We start from the raw sequence: 16,827 nt of genomic DNA, 5'->3' as shown, positions 1-16,827 counted from the left end.
CTATATGTATCAATATATGACATTATTATATGGGTATTATAAACAGATACCTTCCTGAGTTTCCTAAAACAGTGGCCCAGATCCAAGACCTACCTCTGACTCACCACATGGAGCCCATTTGATTTAAACTTAATAATGTACATTATGAATCCCAAAATGACGCTATTAAAAAATGGGAACAAGATCTGGGCCACTCAATTGAATATAATGAATGAGAAAGACTATGGACAAAAAATATAAATTTCGCAGCATGTTACCTAATAAGAGAGAACTATATGAAAATGCATCATAGGTGGTACTTGGCACCAGAAAGGCGGGCAAAAATGAATAAAACATATAATAATAGGTGCTGGAGATGCAAGATACAAAAAGGAACCTTCTACCATATATGGTGGACATGCCCTGAAATTGGGAAATTTTGGAGCATGATCCATGAAGAAATAAAGAAAATACTAAGAATATCATATAGTAAAAGACCAGAGGCATTCCTTTTAGGAATTTTAAATGACGATATTCCAAAAGACAAAAGACTATTTTTTTCTTATACACGACGTCTGCAGCAAGAATCCTGGTGGTTAAGTATTGGAATGGGAATCAGTTACTCACTAGGGGAGATTGGTTATGTAAGCTTTCAGAATATTTAGAATTAGCCAAATTGACAGCTATAATAAGACAAAAATCAAAAAGTGAAGTGAAAAAGGAATGGGAGTTCCTAAATGAATTCCTTAAAAGCCAAGGTTCGAGGACAGAAATCTGGCTGAGTCTGGAATAACCTAGTGAAGTGAAAGGATAAGAAAGAGGGATTTATATCTGGATGCTAGACTAGAGATGATCAGGAAAACAGGAAAACAGGAAGACACAGTGAGAGGTAAAGGAGGTGCTGTGGGATTGGTGGAAATCAATGTTTGTTTTCCTAGTGTTTATATTATTAATTTGTAAGATTTGGATTTGGTTTTTTTTATATGCCTGTTTTTGTGTTTTGTGCATTGTTATTTTTCATTGTTGTTGTGTGGAAAATACTAATAAAATTTACTATTTACAGAAAATAATAATAATAATGAATCCCAAAATGACAATTCACAGAGTAGTATGCCTTAGCATTACTACGAAATGAAAAGCAGTGGCTGTTACACTGAAAGGCTGAGAAGCTGTTCAAAAGCAGCTCTTTTTGCAATATGGGAGAAATCTAGAAAGCCCTCGGAATAAACTAGGAAGTGAACAAAGTATCCTTGCTCCATACAGAGCTCTCTCAACAGAGGCACCTATACAGGAAGGTGGAGCATGTTGTTGGGTAGAAACATGCACTTTGTTCTAAATTGTCTCATGGCTTTGTCCAGCCACGTTGCAACACTCATGGAAATGGATGGAAAGCACCTTCATCAGAAGAACGCATCTTAGCCCAGACACGCGTGGAACGTGCCTTTCATCTGGTCAGCCTAACTCAGAATCCAAGATGGCAGCAACAGCATTGCTGCGACCCATCTGTTGTGGCCTCTCCTAAAATGCTCAGTGTTCAGTGTCATCCACAGCTTTCTGGGAAGGATATCGCACATATGTGGTGCCATCTCTGAAAACAGGTGGATTTTGAGGGGGTACTGAGCTTGGATTCAGCAGCCACTGGAGGCTAGATGCAGTTTGGCTGTGGAATTGTAGAGCAGAAAGCTAAGATCCAACCCACTGGCCTTCACACTTAAAGCCTTCACCCTTTGGCTTTTTCAACACCAGGAAAGACTTCTCTGGGGAAAGCCCTTTGATGGTGGGGTTGGGAAATCATGGACTTACTTAATGATGACAAACTTCCGGCAGGGCACCGTGTTCTTCACGCAGGTCTCCGTCAAAGGGTCCATGTCCTCCACGATGACGAAAGGGGCTTCTTCCAACGTGACAATGCTCAGGTGGTTGTTGTCCGGCTCGCTGTCATTGAAGGAATTGAACCTGGGCCACACCGAATGCTTATGCAGAAGCGTTTTGTTCTCCCATTTCCCCACCTGCAATGGGGAGACGTGAACACAGCTCAGAGGCGGTTGATCTCAGCATGAGCAAAGCTGCCCATTTCAGCTTGTATCATTTTTCCCCATTCTTGAGGGCAGCTGGCCCACTTTCCTCAACAGTCTGCAGATTTATTTTTGATAAGCAGCTTGCATTGAAGCTCAATGCATACCTACTGTTGCTTTCAGTCTGCAGACAAAACGTAATCAATTACCTCTCACTGCCCACATTTCCATTGTGTTTCCCTTGAATTGGAATAAATGGGGTAAACTAACATATAATGGCAATGTGATTTTTGAAATTTAGCCTGCCTTACCTGGAGATGCTAGGGATCAAACCTAGGACCTTCTGCATGCAAAACAGGTGTTCTACCCCTGAGCTACAGCCCTTGTCCCTACTGTGCAGCTGCCTCATATCTTCTTCAGGAGCATCTGAAGCTGGGTGGAGGTCAGCTGCTTTGAATGCAGAAGGCCAAAGATTCTATTCCCAGAATCCCAGTTTTAAAAGAATTTGGTAGCAGGGGGATGAGAAATATCCTGAGACCCTGGAGAATTTCCAGCGGTCAAAGCAGACAATACTGGGCTAATTACTCTGTAACGGAAGGCCTCATGTATACTCCTGATGAGATACAGAGGACTGTCAAAGGCTCCCTGTCCCCTCTTTGCCCAGGCTGCCCCACTAAATCCCCACTGAACCACCAGAATTAATTGCAGAAAAGAGAGAAAAGGCAACCTATTAAAGCAGGTTTTTGCTGGCTGGTCATCTGAAGGAACAGAGAGAGGCTGAATATAAAACTAAAAAGGAATGAGACTCCTCAAGGATGCCACACAATGCAAAGCTGCTAATCAGTCCTTGGGAATGAATATTGTCCTTTATTGCACAATAAAAGATATTCATAGATCCTTCCACTCTGGGAACGTGGGCACTAATTCTCAAAAGAGCATTTAAAGTCTTGGCTGAGAAAGATGATGGATGCTTTGGTGAGGGGGTGTCCATTTTCCCTGCTATTTTGAAATGGAAGGAACAATTACCAGAAGCAGAACAGTTTTGAGGAAGACAACAGTATATTGTTAATCAGGTTAACACAATGGGCTGGAGATGAGGCAGACCAGTGGCGGTGTACGAGGGAAAACCTGATGAGACAGTTGCCTTCAGGGACCCAAATGAGTGATCTTAAAGGAGGCACTCTGCTATATTCAGGTGGGGGGTGCAGAGCCAGTGGTAGTGTAGTGGTTAGAGTGTTGGACTAGGACCTGGGAGACAAGGGTTCAAATCCCCTACTGAGCCACGAAGCCCACTGGGTGACCCTGGGCTAGTTGCTGATTCTCTCAGCGCCAACACAGTTCATGGAAGACAATCTAAGGACAATAGCCAAAGCAGGTAACCAATTCTACACTGCCATAGATGGTAGCAATTCACACAATACACTTAAAGCACAATGATACCACTTTAAACAAGTCATGGCTTCCCCCCAAAGAATTCTGGGAGCTGAAGTTTGTTAGGGGTGCTGAGAGTTGGTAGGAGACCCCCTATCCCCCCCAAGGAGCTTTAATTCCCAGAACAGTTTAACAATCAATCCCTTTCCCCAGGGAACTCTGGGAACTGTAGTGCCTTGAGGGGAAGATGTTATTTTGCCCATTCTCTTATGCATTCTCACTGGAGATCTAACCTTACAAAGAAATGGTCTCAGACCACTTCTCCACCATGCCTAATTTTTATAAACCCCTATCTTGTGTCTAGGGGCACGGGTGGCACTGTAGGTTAAACCACAGAGCCTAGGACCTGCCGATCAGAAGGTCGGCGGTTCAAATCCCCGTGACGGGGTGAGCTCCCATTGCTCGGTCCCTGCTCCTGCCAACCTAGCAGTTCGAAAGCACACCAAAAATGTGCAAGTAGATAAATAGGTACCGCTCTGGCGGGAAGGTAAACAGCATTTCCATGAGCTGCTCTGGTTCGCCAGAAGTGGCTTAGTCATGCTGGCCCCATGACCTGGAAGCTGTACACCGGCTCCCTCAGCCAATAAAGAGAGATGAGCGCTGCAACCCCAGAGTCGTCCGCGACTGGACCTAATGGTCAGGGGTCCCTTTACCTTTACCTTTATCTTGTGTCTACCACCACCCCATGCCCAAACTAAGACATACCCAAATGTTTAGCCCCAGGGTAGACAACACAATGCTCTCCAGACGTTCTTGAACTCCAGTTCCCATCAGCCTCACTCAGCATGGCTAGTGATCAAGGGATGATGGGATATGTAGTCCAACAACATCTGAAAGCTCCTCCCAGTTCTGGCTTTCCTTTCAAGGAAGTTGCTTCTTCGAGCTCTCAATCCATTTGTCACTTGCTTCACCTTTTCTAGCTGCCAAGCTGACTGCAGGGGATATCGGCCGCAGCCCCCTGATGCCTATTGTCAGGGCCGGCCCAACAAATCCGTCCAGGTCCTTTGCTCCTCCTTGTTATTTTGGCTCAGTCTTTGTTCACCTCGCTGCACATTTCCCCGCACTTGTCTAATGGGCACCGTAAGCAACTGTGTGCCCTTGACGATCATCCGTTTCTTTCCTTTCTCTCTCTCCAGCATTCTTAAACATAACTGCTATTATGCACCAAGAATCATGATTACCATGAATTAATGCACGCCGGCTTTAATTGCTGCCCATATGGAGAATCGCGCCATTCTCTCAAAGTTAAAATGGCCCTTGAGCAGCACGGTAAAAGGTTTTTGGGAGCATGTGACTCTGGCAAAGAATGATACAGTAAATGGTATATAGAAATGATTGAATGTGACCAGCAACACTCTGCTTCATCTCTCTCTCTCTCTCTCTCTCTCTCTCTCTCTCTCTCCACGTTTAGTTACAGATGAGATTAATAAGGACGCCAGCTTTTTACAGATGGGACTGCCGCGCTGCAACAGTGAATTAATTGAGAGCTAAATTGAGTTAAAATCCAAGCCTTTCCGTGTCATTTGGAACCATCCTCAAATCAAATCCCAGGGCTACCTTTCTTCTCTTTTTTGGAGAGAGAGGAAGACGAAGGGACCAGCTACATCTTACATGTCTTCCTATATGCATAGAAATGTAGGGTGTCCTCACTTTCTGCAGTTTGCATGGAGTGTATGTTGTAACTCTAAGAATGCCTCTTGCTTGTATGGATGGCATGCAAATGTGTGCAGAAACACAGCTGACATTACAAAGGTAACATTTGCAATTGTTCTTCTGCTGTCTCAAGCCCTATCTGCCAGACAGTGCCACCCATTGAACTGGTTGCAAGTAAGAAGGCAATGAGGTGAGTGCTGGCTGATCACTGTGGTGCTCCATTGAGCCAAAAGGACAATTCTCCACTGCAAACCCAATTATTATTATTATTATTATTATTATTATTATTATTATTATACCCCACCCATCTGGCTGGGTTTCCCCAACCACTCTGGGCAGCTTACAGCATATATCGAAACACAATAAAACATCAAACATTAAAAACTTCCCAACAGAGGACTGCCTTCAGATGTCTTCTGTCTCCTCTGTACCTCCCTCTTAAAGGTAAAGGGACCCCTGACTGTTAGGTCCAGTCGTGACTGACTCTGAGGTTGCGGCGCTCATCTCGCTTTATTGGCCGAGGGAGCCGGCATACAGCTTCTGGGTCATGGGGCCAGCATGACTAAGCCGCTTCTGGTGAACCAAAGCAGCACACGGAAACACCGTTTACCTTCCCGCCGGAGCAGTACCTATTTATCTACTTGCACTTTGACGTGCTTTCGAACTGCTAGGTGGGCAGGAGCAGGGACTGAGCAACAGGAGCTCACCACGTCATGGGCATTTGAACTGCTGATCGGCAAGTCCTAGGCTCTGTGGTTTAACCCACAGTGCCACCCGCTTCCTGTGCCTCCCTCTTAGCATCTGCCTAATGGTAGGCTCAGCTTTGTACCTCCGAGGTGTCAGCCAGGGGTCTTTTCCTGCTACATGGTCCATTTAACTGGAGGTGGGTGGTTTCTGCTCTGCCACTGAACTAGGGTCCCCTCCCTAGCCACATAGCCAGTTGCACCAAGAAATACCTTCTTTCTGTAGTTTTATGAATATGCGAGCCATAAAGCCTATGTTCCACCTCCGCTGTCAAGTGGGCCATTGGCATGATCCATCAGGGCTTGTCTTACATTCCTATGCATTGGATAATACCAAGGGCAGGGAAAGACGCCAATATGCAGAAGGCAACGGCAAGGCACAAAGCAAATAGTGCATGCTCTGTGCTCCGTGCATGAAATTCAAAAGCTATTTTAAGAAATGGAACCGTGGAATTGTTTCTGCTTCTCTTTTGTGAGCCCCAAGGCCTTACCTTCTCCCACGACCGGGTTTGATTTAGCACAATGACCACCAGTCTGGGGTGCGCCTGGTAGCCATCTTCGGTGAAGGATAAATCCCTGCCTTCCCAGGTCACATTCATCATAAACCTAGAGAGAAAGGAAACGTTCAAAGGGAAATTAATGAGCTGTCCAACGGTTAATGAGCAAGCTAATTCAGTCATTGGATTAGCTCCGACGAAACATGCACCATAAATCCTCTCTTTGCTCTAAAACTCCTCTTTTTGGGGGGCTGAAACCAAATCCGCCATGTACAAGCTGGGGAATTAGTCCCATTAAGATCGGCAGCGCTTAATTCCTCTGTAAGTGTGGTTTTGCAGCCAAAGCCTGCAGGGCTAAAGGGACCAAGAGGCTGTTCCTTTGAAGTGACAGCCAAGCCATTATGCAGATGTGCCCAATTCTGCAAAACGCGGGCCATTTCTTATCCCGCCACATAATAAGTTAGACTATGAGAAATGAGCCAGTATGAACGGTCTGGAGAGCTTCTGCTGGGCTGCTGCAAAGTCCCTGCACTAGCCAGGGCAGGGGAGTGTCTCAGACAGAGAGCATATTCGAGAAGATCATCCCCTCGCCCCTTCACAATATCTGTGGGACCTTCAGAAAAGGAGTGGCCAAATTGTGGCCAGATTGAAAATATCATTTATCGCTGGACCTGCAAGGAAAAGTACAGCAGTGAGCAGATGTGCAAGACGATGCACAATTAATTTAACAGTCCATGCGGCGCACATCCAGGATTTCAATCTGCGTTCTGCCCCAAAGAGAGAGATGCCTGTGCTTTTGAAAAGGGGTCGTGATAGTAAATGAAGCCTGTTGCAGATAATAATGCACCTAAAGCACACAATAATGATTCTGATAAAAACCTGCATCTGTGATTTTGCAGCTAAGTGCCACTGGGAGTGTGATACCGCGATACAGAAAGGGAGAAATAGTTGTGACAGTAAAAAGACGGGCTTTATTCATTTGAGCCAAGCATCCGTTAGCTTATGCTGCGGTTGCGCTTGTTTACCCGGTGGGATCTGATGAGAATTTATTACCTGTTTAGATCTTGAGCTAGCTTTTCCATAAACCCCAGCACAGCTTACAAATGTCAAAGGCATCGCTCATTCAAAGATTTTGTAGCAAAATGCGAAAGAACACAATTCAACACCTATAACTGTAACAACAGCAGAGTAGAGGCAATTTCAGAAGGCTTCGGGCCACTAAACATTGAACAAGGAAGTTTCAAATGCCAAGCAGAGAGAGAAAGAGAGAGGGCACACTAGATGGATTCTTCCACAGTTTTGTCCAACCACCAAAAGGTCTCTGCCTCTGGTACCCAAACAATATATCTCTACTGGTGATGGGATGCAGAGACAGGCAGAGACATGACTGTGGAGCCCAGGGCTGGTTCATAGGGGAGGTGGTGATTCAGAATACATCCTCATCCTTGATTGTTCAGGCCAATAGCACTGGGACTTGCATCATACTTGCAAACAAATACGCAATGAATGAAGATGCCTAAAGCTTCACATGGCTCGATCCAGTTGTGTGGCTCCACTCAATGCTCCAGTGTGTGCATTTTGGACCAGTTGCTGTTTCCAAACTGCCTTTAACTACAGTTCCACATAGGTCTCCTGACAACAAGACTGGGAAACCTTTTTGCTGCTTCAGGAGGTCTTTGCATGTGATGTTCTTGGGGGGTCAAATGTCGGTGGTGGGGACGGACAGAGGCAAAAGCTGGTGGAGGAGCAATTATGAAAGTTGTACAGGTGGCTAATGCATACCCTGCAACATTTCTCTGATAATACGGAAACAGTGAGAGGCTGGCCCATTAGCCAATGAGGTACTGGCCCACCAACTTCACTCAGCCAGACCCCACCTGCTTGCCTTCTTCCTTATAGCCTCCAGGAGGTAGCACTGCCTGACAGTGTTGCCCTTGCAGAACTCAAGAAGGCAGGAAGATGGTGCCAAAACTAGAACTAAGTTTGCCTGTGATCAGCTCTGCTGCCACCTACTGCTGGCCTCCCAGCCTTCCACACAAGTCCAGTTGCAATGAATACCAGCCGCCCCTGCAATTCTTCCCAGTCCCCTTCTAGGGCTCATGGAATTAGTTTCATGGATCACAGATCTGAACCAGCAAGAAAAAGGGGCTGTTAATTTTAGTTTATTCTAATATCTTTTTAGGCAATCTTTCATTTCATTATTTCTTGAAATCTCATTCATAACACTTTCCAGAGCCTTTCTTGAAATATGCTGCAAGGTATATGATACAGGAAAGCTGCTTCTTTGTTGATTCCAGAGATTCAGCCGTTCCTCCTGCGAACAAAGCTTTGGTTCAACTACACAGCAAATCGGAAATGTGTTCAAGCACAGGCTGAGCTGAAATATCAACCAAATCCCACATTGGACAGCCTCCTTGCAGGCTATAGCAGGGCTAGCTTAGAAGAAAGCAAGGCCCCATATGCATTATACATTTGAAGCAGTATCATGCCACTTTAATTGATCATGGCTCCCCCCACCCCCACAAAAATGGAATCCTGGGAAGTGTCATTTATTAATGGTGCTGGTAGTTGTTAACAGGCAAAACGCAGCAACTTTAAAATAATGCACATCCCTATGTCATTATGGTCTGGCTCAGGCATATGCATAAGTCGTTGGTTCTTGGGAGCATCAACTTGCACGTATGAATGAGGCCAGCAAAAACAAAAGAACCTGGCCCATTACCAAAGAGCAGGAGAGCAATTTCTCAAGCCTGGAAAGCTATTAAGTCCATGTTCGGTTTTATGCTAGTAATAGATTGTTCCAATCATGTTTTGCCTAGCTCTGTAGCAACTGGGAAAATGGATTTGCTGGGTTATGATCGGCAGAAACAGCACACTGTACCCAGGATAAATCTTTACAGATGTTATCAAATAATGTAGTGTTGGTTCTAAGTCTTTGACGCTGGTGGGAGATTTCTAGAATGCCGTTTATGAACATTTAAACCAAACAGCTGGATTATGATTATGAGAACAAGAGAAGATCCCATCTAGCCCAGCATCCTGTTTTCACAGTGGTCCACCAGATTCCTCTATGGGAAGTCTGCAAGCAGGTGTACATCCCCTCTCAGCCTCTTGGCTCTTCATCTCATCTCTCACCCAGGTGCCCAACAAAACTCACACATCACCCCCCCCCCCAAATCTCACTTCCTGGAACCTGCTGACATCATCCTAGTTTCTCACTGCTTTTATGTGTAGGCACCCAGCTGGATGGAGCTTCCTCAACCTTCTCATTCAGCACTACCCATCATAAGAAGAGCTCTGCTGGATCAGACCACTGGCCCATCTAGTCTAGTATCCTGTTCTCACAGCAGCAGGGGAGCAGGTGGCGCTGTGGTCTAAACCACTGAGCCTCTTGGGCTTGCTGATCAGAAGGTCGGCGGTTTGAATCCTCGTGACAGGGTGAGCTCCTGTTGCTCTGTCCCAGCTCCTGCCAACCTAGCAGTTGGAAAGCACACCAGTGCAAGTATACAAATAGGTACCGCTCTGGCGGGAAGATAAATGGCGTTTCCGTGCGCTGCTCTGCTTTCAGTCATGGTGTCCTGTTGCTCCAGAAGTGGTTTAGTCATGCTGGCCACATGACCTGGAAATCTGTCTGTGGACAAACCCTCGTCCTGAAAGTGAGATGAGCACTGCAACCCTGGACTTAACCATCCAGGGATCCTCTACCTTTTACCCTTACATCTCACAGAAGCCAACCCCCCAGGGTCCCTTCCAACTCTACAATTCTGTGATCCTATGAATCTGTTGGAAACCCACAAACACGAGACCACACTCCCATACCTTCCAACATTTATCTGATGAAAATAGGGGTGTCCAATTCCATCATAATAATTCTATTATTTATACTCCAGCCACCTGACTGGCTTGTCCCAGTCACTCTGGGAGGCTTCCAACATATATGAAAACATAATAAAACATTAAACATTTAAGAATTCCCTATACAGGGCTGCCTTCAGATGCCTTTTAAAGGTTGTATAGTTGAATATAGCCCTTGGCTCAGGAGTCACATAACACTATATCCTTCAACATTTCTCTGATGAAAATCAGGATGTCCTAAGGAAAAGTGGGATATTCTGGGATCAAATCAGAAACTGGGACTGCTTCTGTAAATCCGAGGCTGTTCCTGGAAAATAGGGACACTTGGAGAGTCTGCTTTCCCCTCTTGCAGACTCCAACATCTGGCATTCAGCTATACTCAACACACACTGTTCCACGCTTCACCAGGTTGAGTTTGGTGGGTTTTCTGGCTGATCCAAAAGATGGCAAATAGCACATCCTTTCTCACACAGTTCTTTCCCTGGCCTCCACAGACATTTCCCGTTCCAGCTGCTTTCTCAGCATACCTCAGAAACGCACATTGTTTCTCTCTTCCCGGAGAGCTTCAACCAGCCCACGAGAGATCACAATTTTTTTTAAAAAAAAATTAGTCATTGGCAGAGGCGCTTTAGAACAAAACTTCTGAACCACAATGCCATCAGTCAGTCAGTGAAAGAGCTATTAGTTATCACAAAAAATGCAGACTTTAGGAGCAATCCTGTGTACGAGAAGCTGACATAAACCAGGCTGGTGTAAAGTTAAAATGGATCTAGACCTCGTTCTGCTATTTCCACTCTGCCTAAGCCTGGCAAGGGAGGGAAACAAGCCTTTAAAATAGTGGTCTGTGCCAGGTTTCCAGGTCACATGGCTGAGACAAATGGTTTGGGATTTAGCACGGGCACACATCCTCAGCATCTTCAGCAGTGTTATAAAAATTCTAAGGTCTCAAATACAGAATAGATATTCAGAAATGCACACGTATCTAAATATATGAACCATGTGTCGGAAATAGTATGGGAGAGCAACCCTGAAGCCATTTTGACTCTCCCAATGACCTCAAATATTCCTCTGCAGTAAGGGAGGAAAATGGGGAAAGCCTTCCCACTGTCTTTTTGCTTGCAAATCCTGTCTTAAGGCTGCATTTGTGTATGAATAGAGTGAGTCTGTGACCTGGATTCAAGAACAAAAGCAGGCATAGGCAAACTCGGCCCTCCAGATGTTTTGGGACTACAACTTCCATCATCCCTAGCTAACAGGACCAGTGGTCAGGGATGATGGGAACTGTAGTCTCAAATCATCTGGAGGGCCAAGTTTGCCTATCCCTGAACTAAAGTATTAACCATCACAAAAGAATGGACAGGTTGCCCAGGTAATGAAATCAGTGGCCATTATCAGGTATCCTGGCAGGCAGGATTTCAGCTGTAGACCACCTCCTCTGCTGTAGACCGCCTCCTTCTGTGATGTATGTATGATGTTTTTGGCAGGTTGTCTTGGGCTACAGTGTGGGCAATTTCAAAAGTCTATATAAGGGCTTGCGCACCATTGTTCTGGGTTCTATCCTCCCTCCTGCATGTGTTGAGTGGGGGCCCTGTTGCAACAGTTAACAAAGATCAGGCTTACTAGCTGCTTTGCTTCTCAATATTCTCTGGTTGGCCTCTGTTATTTTCTCCTACCGATAGGGAACCCACTTATAGACTCTATATGGGCTCTTGGATATGCCATAAGGGAAAAGGAGCACTTTCCCCCCTCTTATAACAGCAGAGTTCACACCAACTGAGCCAGGAATCAGACGGCTCAGCCCAGTAGTGCCAACTTCTGGAAAAGATTGTGGGCACCCAACACAACGTCCTGACATTATACCCTTGATGCTGCAATGAGCCGGGAGGGGGACATCACAGCCCCCGAGGCCAGTGGGCCCCATCCTCCCCCTCCCCATGCAGAGGAAAGGAAAGACCGCGCCCCCCCCCTCAGCCAGTGGCGGCAGCAGCAGGAGGAGTTTCTGACTACTTAGCCACACTGCACTTCACTCCAGTATTGGCATCCTCTTCCTCCTCCTATTGAACCACTGGCTGGGGGCTGCTTCTCCATCCCTCCCCCATGTGGCAGGAGGAGGAGCGACCAGGTACCAAAGCCATTTTGTGCCCTGCGCCATGTTTCCCCCCCCCCCCTCCACCCTCTGAACATTGGAAGGACCTGTCCCACTAAGAAAAAGCATTGGGGAATGATATCATTATACATTATATCTGTTGCAGATATAATGGGGGGAATGGATTGTACATAAATGAATACAAAAAATACAAAATACCTGTTACTTAAGAGAAGTGTTGAAGCCGCAAAGAGATAGAGGGAAGTCAAACTAATATAGCAGAGATTCAAACTACCGGTAGTTTTCCAGAGCAGAAAGAAAGTGACAGAAAGAAAGAAAGAAAGAAAGAAAGAAAGAAAGAAAGAAAGAAAGAAAGGAAGGAAGGAAGGAAGGAAGGAAGGAAGGAAGGAAGGAAGGAAGGAAAATGCATTTCTTTCTGAGAACCTGGTGTATAGAATATTTAAATTAGTGTTTGTATCCTTTGAACAATTTTGTGTACTTGACAAATTCATTTTTTGCATTTCCCCCTCTCTTTTCTATTTATTTTCTTTTTATATTTTTACTTCTTTCTTTTTCTTTGTATTTTTAGGTATCTGGATGCAATGTTCAACTGATTTCTTTTTGTAAAAAAAAAATTAAAAATGCAATAAAGATTTTTAAAAAGCATTGGGAAATGATATATAATGAATTGGGAAAAAAGTTTAAGATAACTTTTGTTTTTTTAAAAAAAAAACGAAGTTTTTTTGGTCAGGAATCATAGGTGCAGAACTACCAAAAGAAAAGAAACGACTGCTTATGTATGCTACAACAGCAGCACGGATGCTCTTAGCCCATGGATGGAAAGAAGATAAAGTACCAACCAGAGAAGAACCGCAGACCAAGTTGATGGATTATACTGAAATGGCAAGAATGACGGGAAAGATGAGAAATCAGGAAGACCAAATATTTGTGAAAGAATGGAATAACTTTATAATATATTTGAGAGACCACCGTAAACAGATGAGATCATTAGCAGGAATACAATGACACTTGTAAAGTAACACAAACTTTGGAAACTATGGATGCTTATTAGACAGATTACAGTAAAAGATCCAGAAATGAAAGATTGACCTGGAACCCAGGGAGGGAAGGAGGGAGGTCTGAAAGTTTGAGAAACCTTTTGTTTTATTTTTATTTTTCAATGGTTATTGTTGTTGTTGTTGTTTAGTCATTTAGTCGTGTCCGACTCTCCATGGCCCCATGGACCAAAGTATGCCAGGCACTTCTGTCTTCCACTGCCTCCCGCAGTTTGGTCAAACTCATGCTGGTAGCTTTGAAAACACTGTCCAACCATCTCGTCCTCTGTCGTCCCCTTCTCCTTGTGCCCTCCATCTTCCCCAGCACCAGGGTCTTTTCCAGGGAGTCTTCTCTTCTCATGAGGTGGCCAAAGTGTTGGAACCTCAGCTTCAGGATTTGTCCTTCCAGTGAGCACTCAGGGCTGATTTCCTTCAGAATAGATAGGTTGGATCTTCTTGCAGTCCATGGGACTCTCAAGAGTCTCCTCCAGCACCATAATTCAAAACCATATAATGGTTATATATGTTATGCATTAACATTATGAAAAACCAAATGAACAAAATTTTGAAAAAGAAAGAAAGAAAAAGCATTGGGGCCCCCAAACTGCCTCAGCCCCATGGAGTTGGTGCCTATGGCTCAGCCATAGATCTGTTCCAGCTGGACTTCCAACCCTAGGGTTCCCCCATAGTCAAGCAGAAAGATACAGTACATTTTTAGCACAGAGGATTTCCAGAGTGTTGCACCCCATTCTGTGTGAAACGGTTTTGCTTGATCTGTGTGCTTCTAAGGCAAGCACAGAAAGCGTACCTGGGATATATTTATCTCTATCAACCAAGAAGTAACAGATTCCCTCCCTACTGTGAAAAGAAAGAAAGAAACTGTCTCAAGAACCTCTTAAAGGCGGAGGGGAAAAAAATCCCTACCCCTAGAGGAATGATACAGGCAACACTACAATATGTAGGGAACAATATATTCCAACCCCTCTCTGCCCACAAATGCATCAATGACAATTTGCAGGCATTCTAGCAAATCTCACCTCTAAATATGCTATGGGCATGGGCTGAAATCTCAAAGCAGTCAGTGTGTTCCTCTTTCTGTCAATAGATTTAAAGATAAAATGAACTGGAAGACCATAATCAGATGTAACAGGACAATAAAATGGAGAGAACTGCAAAAAGTTTGAATATAACATCTCGTTAACCAAAGGTCTATATCCCTGTAACTTTATTTCGCAGCTGTATGAGTAGCAGCCTCAGTGGCACCAGGAAGAACTCTGTAACTGATTATGCATTTATTTATTTTAATGAAAGAACTGCTTTCCCAGATCAAATCAAAACCAAAGGAACATTGAAAGACGCTTTAGTGGGTCAGACTACTGGGTCATCTGGCTCAATATTGCCTGCACAGACTGGCAGTGGCCTGCCAGGATTTCAGTTAAATGTCTCTTCCAGTACTACCTGGAGATACTGGGAATTGAAACTGGGACCTTCTGCGTGCAAAGCAGATGCTCTACAGGTGAGCCTTGGTCCTTCTCTTAATCCACCAACCATTCCATCTTCCCATCTAATCCAGAATTCTGTTCTCACAATTGCCAGCTGGAGGCTTCCAAGAAACCAGCAAGGACGATGTAAGGACAATAGCACTCTTTCGCTCATGATCTCAGCAACTAGGACCCTCGTACCTACGGGACCGCCTCTCCTGGTATGCCACGCGGAGGACCTTAAGGTCCACAAATAACAACACTTTGGAGGTCCCGAGCCGCAAGGTGGTTAGAGTGGTCTCAACTAGGGCCAGGGCCTTTTCAGTACTTTGCAGTACTTCAGATGTCTTCTAAAGGTTGTACAGTTACTTATCTCCTTAGCTCAGGAGTCGCGTAACTCCATAGCCTGCAACATTTCTCCAAAGAAAACAGGGACATCCTACCATACCCTCCAACATTTATCCAATGGAAACAGAGAGATTCTGGAATCAGATCAGAAACTGGGACGCTAGGAGGGTCTAAGACTGACCAAGCTAAATGCTGTCAAGTCACTAAAATAATAGCAGATTTGAATTCCACACACCCCAAAATAAGACCCCTCAATGAATAAATTTGCAAAAATTAAGTTTCACATCCTAAAATGACCAGCCCTAATTGCAGCAGATCCCAGCTTCAACCTCTGCAATTAGGGGCAAAAGCTCAGTGGCAGAGCATTTCCTGTTATAGAGAAGGCCCCAGACACAATTCTTGGCATCTCCAGGTAAATTTTGGCTTGTCTGCCATTTGCAAGCAGGAATTCCCACTGTGCAGGCCAGGGCCAGGGACACGGGTGGCGCTGTGGGTTAAACCACGGAGCCTAGGGCTTGCTGATCAGAAGGTCAGCGGTTCGAATCCCCACGACGGGGTGAGCTCCCGTTCCTCGGTCCCTGCTCCTGCCAACCTAGCAGTTCGAAAGCATGTCAAAGTGCAAGTAGATAAATAGGGAAGGTAAACGGCATTTTAGTGCTCTGCTCTGGTTCGCCAGAAGCGGCTTAGTCATGCTGGCCACATGACGCGGAAGCTGTACGCCGGCTCCCTCGGCCAATAAAGCGAGATGAGCGCCGCAACCCCAGAGTCGGCCGCAACTGGACCTAATGGTCAGGGGTCCCTTTACCTTTCTTTACCTAGGCCAGGGACATAGAATCTGTAGCCCTCCAGATGTTGTTGGAGTCCAGCTCCCATCAGCTCCAGCCAGAATGGACCAACAGTCAGAGATTATGGGAGTTGTAATATAGCAGCACTTGGCGTTTCCACCCTGCTTAGCTCTGCCAATACTGATCTAGCTGAACGGACTCGATAAAACGCCGCTTCCTACAACCCTCTGAACTTCCTATTGCTTTGTTCCCCCGTGTTAACATTAGGATTTGACACCAAACGAACCAGAGCCTGCCCTATCTGAAGAAGTGTGCATGCACACGAAAGCTCATACCAAGAACTGACTTAGTTGGTCTTTAAGGTGCTACTGGAAGGAATTTTTTTTTTGTTTTGACTGGAGAGGGATGTTAGAGAACCAGGTCCAATCGTTGAAAAGAAACTTTTCCATATAAACTCTTAATGGGATTATTAAAAACGTGTGCGATTTCAACGGCGATTCAGAAAAGCAACGGAGACACCTTGTGGCCAGTTACGGTAATACAATAAAAATGATTAGCAGGATCAAGTGGCTGTTTGCAGACCATCAAGAGCCTATGTTGAAAGCAAACCAAACAGGCCACTCTGTGCACGTCAGTGTGGAAATGTGGAAAATTTCCTCCGAAGCAGGGAGACCAGAAATGGTCTGAGACTTTCTACCCAGTTTGCAAACATACGACTCAAACAGATGCAGGAATTGCCGTTATTACATCTTCTGATGAGCTAAAACAAGGGTGGGAGATTTTTCAGGTAGGTCCTGGTTCATGGAGAACCTTCTGGGGTCTGGTGGGACCAGAGGCAAAAGTGGAAGGACCCACAGATGGGACTTTTAACTTCCTACACTCCAGAGTGTTTTCTACAC

The 16,827-nt window shown here is 45.1% G+C and overlaps 2 protein-coding genes across 3 annotated transcripts in view; both read right to left on the bottom strand.

Moving 5' to 3' along the window:
- LOC310831093 (myosin-11) overlaps positions 1-16,827 on the bottom strand; it is a 1,553,087-nt gene that overhangs the window by 700,501 nt on the left and 835,759 nt on the right. The window contains exon 36 of the transcript XR_014557758.1: positions 11,623-11,910. The gene's annotated coding sequence lies outside the window, so the exon portion shown is untranslated. The remainder of the gene's footprint in view (positions 1-11,622; positions 11,911-16,827) is intronic.
- Positions 1-16,827, bottom strand: part of GRIN2A (glutamate ionotropic receptor NMDA type subunit 2A) — a 213,513-nt gene that overhangs the window by 49,306 nt on the left and 147,380 nt on the right. For both annotated transcript variants that reach the window (XM_083711283.1, XM_083711282.1), the window contains exons 5-6: positions 6,313-6,427; positions 1,783-1,988 (exon numbers count right to left, since the gene is read on the bottom strand). In XM_083711283.1, coding sequence (XP_083567409.1) covers positions 1,783-1,988; positions 6,313-6,427 — 321 coding nt within the window. The remainder of the gene's footprint in view (positions 1-1,782; positions 1,989-6,312; positions 6,428-16,827) is intronic.

This window comes from Podarcis gaigeae, assembly GCF_964106915.1.
Source record: "Podarcis gaigeae genome assembly, chromosome: 14".
Classification (NCBI taxonomy): domain Eukaryota; kingdom Metazoa; phylum Chordata; class Lepidosauria; order Squamata; family Lacertidae; genus Podarcis; species Podarcis gaigeae.
This window is presented reverse-complemented; position numbering and strand designations above follow the sequence as displayed.